Below are 8,260 nucleotides of genomic sequence, written 5' to 3'. Positions count from 1 at the left end.
ATTGGAAAGATCTTCAGGTCCTTCAGAAAGCTGAACGTTGTCGATTTTGAGCAATCTTAGTCTACTCATTTTAGAGAAGGCTTCCATGTTCCAGTGAGCGTCTTTTATTCCAGGCATGTCCAAGAAAATGGCTTCTATTTTTTCTTTTCCCTATCAACCAAAAGGGAATACAAGTTAAAAACAAATACAAAGTAGATATTGAGCGTAAATTAAAATAAAATTTATGAAATCTTATGGATAATGTTCTCTATCAGCTACTCACTGTGTTATCCATCAGTGCAAGGCAGACATCCTCGTATGTCCACAATCTACTGCGCCTTCCAGGCTCTTCAGGGGATTCACAACGAACAATTTCCTTACCCATTATCTGTAATAAATTATGCATCCAGACTTGATTCCGAGAGACACTTATAAGAGATTTCTCAATAAGAACTGGTATTCCAATACCTGCATGGAATCCACGGCTTTCAAGTATCCTTGTTATTCGATCAATTTTAAACCCCATCAGGAAACATGCAATGTCTAAAAATATTTTCTTATCTGATTCATGGAGACCATCAAAACTAATGCGAAGCACATCAATAATTTTGTCGTAAGGAATCTCATTCATTCTATTAATTGCACCTCTCCACTCAGGGATCCTTCTTGCATATAAAAATGAACCTATAACTTCTAGAGCCAGTGGAAGGCCATTAGCATAACCCACAACTTGCTTTGATAGTTCCACGAAATCTTCAGCAGGGTGGTCATTTTTGAAAGCTTTCTGTCTAAATAACATAAGAGCATCATCATCATTCAATTTTTCAGCCTCATAAATTCTAGTATCATCATTTCCAGTTAACACATTCGTATCTCTGCTAGTTATGATAATTCTGCTCCCTGGACCAAACCATCCAGGGTCCTCAGCCAAGAATTCTAGTTGTTTTTTGTCATCTACATCATCAAGGATAAGAAGAATCTTTTTAAGTCGTAACCTCCGCTTTATCATCTCAATCCCTCTATAAGAATCCCATACAGAAGCACGTTCCATTAAGATTTCAGAAAGAAGTTGTTCCTGCAAACGACGGGGTCCATCTTTCTTGGAAAAATCTTCTCTGACATTCGCTAAGAAGCAGCTGCCTTCAAATTGCCAACGAATCCTATCATATACTACCCTTGCAACAGTCGTCTTACCTATGCCACCCATTCCACATATCCCTATGAAGATTGCTTTGCCTACTTCTTCACCTATATAGCCATTTAATACCTCTAGACGAGAATCTATTCCAACTAATTTTTTACTAATTGTTGGCAAAGTGACGCTTAGTTTGTACGATATGTATTCAGCAATTATCTTAATTGATTCCGACTCATTCCTGCATATGGTGGTGGGAAACATTAATCATGCTGTGTGTAAATCAAATCAGATAGTGATAATGGGAAAATAAATATTAGCTCGAAAATGTATGGCTGCTGGCCGGAAATTAATACATCAATCTTGGAGAAAGATAGGGCTTGACAATAGATAGCTTCAAGAACAGAGAGGAAAAGGAAAGAATAAACTGAAAATGGAACTAGGATTGCATTGATATTAAGAATGATCCTTACAATAGCTATCTTATTGCCTATAGAATCACACAGTTACTAAAGAAGCATGGACACAATAACAAAAGCTAGGAAATAAAATTAATATCCATTACATTTGGTTTTAACAGACTACATTTTTTGTGTTTAAACTTGACTACACTTTTTGTGTTTAAACAGACCAAAAAGCAAATGGGGCTCACCTACAGCTCCAAACTTGACTATCTTAAACGATTATTTCATTAATTAAACTTATTTTTCTTTTAAGTTGTGTTAAAATGCTGACATGCAAACCCAATAAGATAAAAGGTAAGGAATATGATAAAATGAGAAATGAGACATAAGAATTTACGTGGTTCACCCAATTTGGGTTACGTCCACAAACAAATATAGAAGGATTTTACTAAGTAATATGAGAATTACAACATTTCTCAAGTAATAGGAGAATAACTAAAATCTCTCTATTATTAGGAGAAAACACCTCACTTACTCTCTCACAAATACCTCACAATTTTGTAGAATTACTCTCTTTTCACTCTCCTCTTCACTTCTCTTCTTTGGTGTAAATAATAAGCTTAGAAGCATTGCCTATTTATAGGAAAAGTGAGGGGACAAAGGCCATAAATTATGGTATAAATTATACCAACTCATTTCCACTAATTTTTGTCTTCCACTAATAGTCCACTAATTTTGTCTTCCACTAATTAGTGAATATACTTAATTTAATTAATTATTGGTCTTACATTCTCTCACTTGAAGACTTTGATGATTTAATCAAGTCTTCACACATGATCATCTATGATTCTTCTATCCTTTCTATACTTGTCATCTTCATGCTGCTTATGTTTTTACTAGACCATAAAAGGATCTGCACCATATATACTTATCAGTATTGACACGTTTCATCAAAGCATCTGTTGGGTTTTCCTTTGTGTGAACCTTTTGAAAATCCACATTTCCATCTTCTACCACTTCGTGAACAAAATGATACTAAACATCTATGTGTTTTGTTCTTGAATGAAATGCTGAATTCCTTGCAATATGCAAGGCACTTTGACTATTACAATATAAAAGAAGATTCTCTTGTTTGTGCCCGAGCTCCTCCATAAGTTTCTTCATCCATATTGCTTCTTTACAAGCTTATGTAGCTTCCATATACTTAGCTTCTGTTGTGGATAACGCTACAACAATCTATAGTTTAAAAACCTAGCTTACAGCTCCTCTTGCAATTATGAACACATAGCCTATAGTAGATTTTCTTTTCTCAAGGTCACCAGCAAAATCTGAGTCAACATAACCTCTGACAGTAAATTCTGATCCTCCATAACATAATGCGCTAATTGAGAAACCTTTGATGTATCTCAAGATCCTTTTAATAGTATTTCAATGCTCTTTACCAGGATTTGTCATGTATCGACTAGCAGCTCCCACTGCTTGTATAATGTCTGGTGTTGTACATATCATAGCAAACATTAAACGTCCCCCTGTTGATGCATACGATACTCGAGACATCTCCATCCTCTCTGCTTCATTGCTAGGAGACATATTTGAGGATAATTTGAAATTAATAGGAAGTGGGGTGGAAATTGGCTTACAATCTTGCATGTTGAAGCTTTGTAATTCTTCTGAGAAAGGTAAATCTTCCTCTTACTTCTGTCTCGGTAAATTTGCATCCCTCGAATCTTGTTTGTTGGTCCCAAATCCTTCATATAAAACTCCCTAGCCAATTGTGCCTTTAATTCTTGAACTCAACCTTTGTTTGGGCCTATCACCTATATGTCATCCACGTATAACAACAGAATGATGAAAACATCATCTTCCTCAAACCTCTTGTAATACGTACAATGATCTGAACTGAGTCTATTATACCCAAAGCTAATTATAAAGGAATCAAATCTCTTGTACCAACAACTCGGCGTTTATTTGAGATCATATAGAAACTTGTTCAACTTGCAAACCTAGTTCTCCTTACCTGTTTCAGCAAAACCCTCTAGTTGGAGCATATAAATTTCTTCTTCAAGTTCTCCATGAAGAAATGCAGTTTTCACATCTAACTGCTCTAAGTAAAGATCAAATATAGCACACATTGTCAAGACTACTCTGATTGTAGTAAGTCGTACCACCGGAGAAAATATCTCATTGAAGTCTATTCCTTCTTTCTGAGCATATCCTTTCACCACCAATCTTGCACAATACCACTCCACTTGATCGTTGCCATCACATTTTATCTTGTAAACTCATTATTTCCACTAGCCTTTCTTTCTTGTGGTAGTGGAACAAGATCCCAAGTATTATTCTGATGCAGAGCTTCAATCTCCTCTTGCATTCCAGTCATCCACATAGATACATCTATGCTTTTGATAGCCTCGTGGAAAGTTGATGGCTCTCCATCCTCTGTTAGAAGACAGTATGCAATGGTACTCTTAGTAACATATTCTGAGTACTAGACCGGTGGTCTTCTTTCACGAGTCGACCGCTGAACTTCAGGAGTTTCAGACTCTATTTGTTCTTGCTTTTCATGATCTGATGAGCTTCAGAAGAAGTATTATTCTGAGTATTTTTCATCTAAACTGTTGTAGTCTCCTTTAGAATGTTATTATATTCTTCCATTTGCATTTTACCTTCTGCAAATATGACATCTCTATTGATGACTACCTTGTGGGTAATGGGATCCCACAAGTGATGCCCCTTCACTCCATCAACATATCCCAAGAATACACATTTTCTAGATTTTGAAATTAGTTTGCTAACTTGTGTATTGTACATCACGTACACAAGACTTCCAAATATATGCAATCGAGAATAATCAACTGGTTTTTCAGTCCATATCTCTATCGGTGTCTTCAGCTTAATTGGAGTTGATGAAGATCTATTTATCACATAATAGGCGGTATTGACTGAATGACTTTCCTAGACCTGCAGCCTTTCACATTGCTCTTGTTCTTTCTAACAGAGCTCTATTCATCTGCTCTGCCACTTCATTTTGCTGTGGAGTGTATGCCGTTGTGAACTGCCTTTTGATACCTTCATGTTGAAAAAAGTTATCTTCAAACACTTAATCTTCTTTTCATATTCAAGTTCCACCAGCGCTTTGAAAGTTTTAAAGACTGCAAGCACATCTGCCTTCCTTCTAATTGGATACACCCAACATCTCCTAGAGAAGTCATCTATGAATGATACAAAGTATCTTGCTCCTCCCAAGGATACAACCGGTGCTTGCCAAACATCACGGTGAATCATGTCTAAGATGTATTTGCTCTTAGTTGTTGATATGCCAAACTTCAACCTTTGTTGTTTACTTGTAACACAGTGCTCACAAAAATATAAAGTAACCTTTGTAAGCCCAAAGAGTAACTTCTGATCAGAGAGAACCTTTAAACCTTTCTCTAACATGTGACGTAGTTTTGATGCCACATCATCGTCCTCTCTTCTGCAACACTAGCTGATGCGATTGATGCTTGTGCCTTATGATATGTTTCTCCCATTAAAGCAAATATATGTGCAACTATCTTTCTAACCTTTAAAACCACCAACGCTTCTTTGATGATTTTCATGATTCCATTATCCGTTCGAATCTTACAACCAAGACTATCAAATTTTCCTATGGATAAAAGATTTTTCTTTAAGTCTTTTACATGTCGCACTTCTGAAATAGTGTCAATGCCAACAATCTCTAAAGCATGATTATCACCCATGAACACTTTGCCTCTAGAGATTGGTTTATATATATGGAACCAATCTCGATTAGGAGTCATATGCCATGTTGCTCCTGAATCCATTAGCTAGACCTTAATGAGCTCTTCTCTATCTGTAGAAATTGTTGCTAACTATATAAAATCTCTCCATCTTCGGAGGTGCTTGCAACACATCCTTGAGGTTTTGATGACTCTACAGTATTCTCCATACCCTTTTTAAACTAACAATCCTTTTTTAAGTGTCCTTTTCTACCACAGTTGTAGCATTTCACAGTTGTAGCATTTCACAATCTTCTTAATTCTTGATTTGAACCTCCCCTGCCTTTGACTCCCAATAAAGCCACGCTTCGTTGATCTTCCTCTTGACACCAACAACGCCTCTGCTTGGTTTAAACTGTTTCTGTCTTCTTTGTTTTTGTGTCTATTTTCTTTTTCCAAGATAGCGGCTGTAACATCATCGAAAACTAAATAGTCTGAGACGATATTATTTGTCAAGTTGATAATAAGTTGATCATACAAATTAGGAAGACTTTAAAGTAAAAGCTATACACGTTCATTTTCCTTTATTGGTTGACCCAATATAGTGAGTTATGAAAATAGAGTAATTATTGTGTTGATATGGTCAGTCACCGACGTGGTTTCTGCCATTCGAAGGGTATAAAGTCTTCGCTTTAAGAAAATCTTATTGTGCAAAGACTTGGACTTATATAGCTTTGTTAGAGTCTCTCATATCTCCTTAGCTGTTTTCTTCTCCGCCACACTTGATAATACTTCATCGGCTAATGCTAAATGTATGTTAGCAATAACATTGCCATCCATCTCATTCTATTTTATATTATCAATGATCTCCTTGAGCTGATCTCTAATTGCTGCCAAGCAATTGTTTTTTCTTAAAATTACCTTGAGAATACCTTGATTCTCATTTTCCATAATAAGAAATTGCTCTCATTAAACCTCTCAATCTCGCACTTTGCTGCCATTATATTCACCGAGATCTATTCAACTATCATTGTTTCACTGATCTGCAATGTATATATAAATAGTATCATGTGAATAATACTTCACTAAGTAAGTTCCCAAGATTAGGGGGTCACAAACGGTCCCGCTTAAAACCTAACTTCTAGATTGTATTTAATCACCGCAATTCTTTTCTATATACACCAATAGTAACAAATGTAAACAGTACCGTATAGATGAATAGTGTCATAGACGTGAATAGTAACCGTATACACAAATAACTTTTATGTATTAACAACACCAACTAAAAGGCTTTGATACCACTATTAAAATGCTGGCATGCAAACCCGACAAGACAAAAGGTAAGGAATAGGATAAAATGAGAAATGAGACACAAGAATTTACATGGTTTACCCAATTTGGGCTACATCCACAAAACAAGTATAGAATGATTTTACTAAGTAATATAAAAATTACAACATCTCTCAAGTAATAGGAGAACAACTAAAATCTCTCTATTACTAGGAGAAAACACCTCACTTACTCTCTCACAAATACCTCATAATTTTGTGAAATTACTCTCTTCACTCTCCTCTTCACTTCTCTTCTTTGGTGTAAATAATAAACTTGGAGGCATTACCTATTTATAGGAAGAGTAAAGGGACAAAGGTCATAAATTATGGTATAAATTATACTAACAACTCATCTCCACTAATTTTTGTCTTCCACTAATACTCCACTAATTTTATCTTTCACTAATTTTGTCTTCCACTAATTAATGGATATACTTAATTTAATTAAGTATTGGCCTTACAAGTTGGGCAAAAAATAGCAATATTTTAGGTAAAACTTAACTCTTTTTTAGCAATTGCGTTCAAAATAAATATTAACTTTACTTAATATATTTTTTTCATGGGAAAAATTCATGTGGCTTATAATCGTTTGCAAATATGGTAAACTAGTAAAAATGCTTAATAACCCTTCAATAATTATATAATGATAAGTTGCCACTAGTTGAAAAATTCACTTCAATTTGTAGCGCTTTAACTAGATTTTTGCCCCACGGTGTCTTGTGTCGGATTTTTTTTTAACCTTTAAAGAATGTAATAATATTTGACAGTAAAAAATCCCATCCATGCTGGATAAAATACTTTTAAAATAATAAAATAATAATATATTTAATAATATATTTATTTTAAAAAATAATTAAGGTTACAGCATATTAAATTGACCTAAACTATCCATGATTAATTTGTGAAACTTGAGATCTAGAGTATAAAATAGTGAAAACCCATAAAACTCAAATTAAAATTAAATAGAAAGTAAATATTAAAATATGAAAATAAAAAAATTATTTAATTAAAAAAGATTTAAAAAAACACAGCTAGATTTCGCAAAGAATTAAAAATAAAAAAATTGAGATAATTCTAATTATTTTTAAAATTATTAAAATATTTCATAAAAAAATTAATAGAGCTTATTCTTGAATAATAAAATAGTAACAATTGAAATTTTTAAACGTGCTCTTGTTTTATTTTAAAAGTCAAAATTAAAGAAAAATTAGTTTTATCATAAAAAAAGGATTGTTAAATAGCAATTTAATGGATCAAAAATATATAGTAACAATTATTTATTCAAGAATTAGTTTTGATATTCTTGTTTAATTGTGATTATTTTAATATTTAATCACATGTTTCAATTGAAAAACCTTAAAAGAAAGTAGCTATGTTCATCATTGAAACAATACAGGGTGGATTTGAGAATAAAAGTGGATGGATGATTTACCTATGCCGCACGTCCCAGCCTGATAGATTGGCCGCAGTAGAGAGACAATCTTTCCAGTTCCGGACCTTCTCCAAATTTTCCTTGAAATTTTGTTCATGCTCAACGAAGGCTTTCTCATATTTCCGTTTCCGCTCGGCTACATCTGAGGGATCCACATCATAAAAAACTGGCAGAACAGTGTGCCCCATCTCTTTCATGCACTGAACAATCTTGACAAGTTCATCCAAGCACCATGGTGAAGAAGCGTAATCTCTTGAAAA

The 8,260-nt window shown here is 34.2% G+C and overlaps 1 protein-coding gene across 1 annotated transcript in view; it reads right to left on the bottom strand.

The window, feature by feature from the left end:
- LOC105123505 (TMV resistance protein N-like) overlaps nt 1-8,260 on the bottom strand; it is a 24,296-nt gene that overhangs the window by 1,937 nt on the left and 14,099 nt on the right. The window contains exons 5-6 of the mRNA XM_011023139.1: nt 263-555; nt 3-150 (exon numbers count right to left, since the gene is read on the bottom strand). Of these exons, the coding sequence (XP_011021441.1) occupies nt 3-150; nt 263-555 (441 nt within the window). The remainder of the gene's footprint in view (nt 1-2; nt 151-262; nt 556-8,260) is intronic.

Source organism: Populus euphratica, unplaced genomic scaffold, assembly GCF_000495115.2.
Source record: "Populus euphratica unplaced genomic scaffold, PopEup_1.0 scaffold10.1, whole genome shotgun sequence".
Taxonomy (NCBI): Eukaryota; Viridiplantae; Streptophyta; class Magnoliopsida; order Malpighiales; family Salicaceae; genus Populus; species Populus euphratica.
Note: the sequence above shows the minus strand (reverse complement) of the source record. Positions and strands in the feature narration are given on the sequence as shown.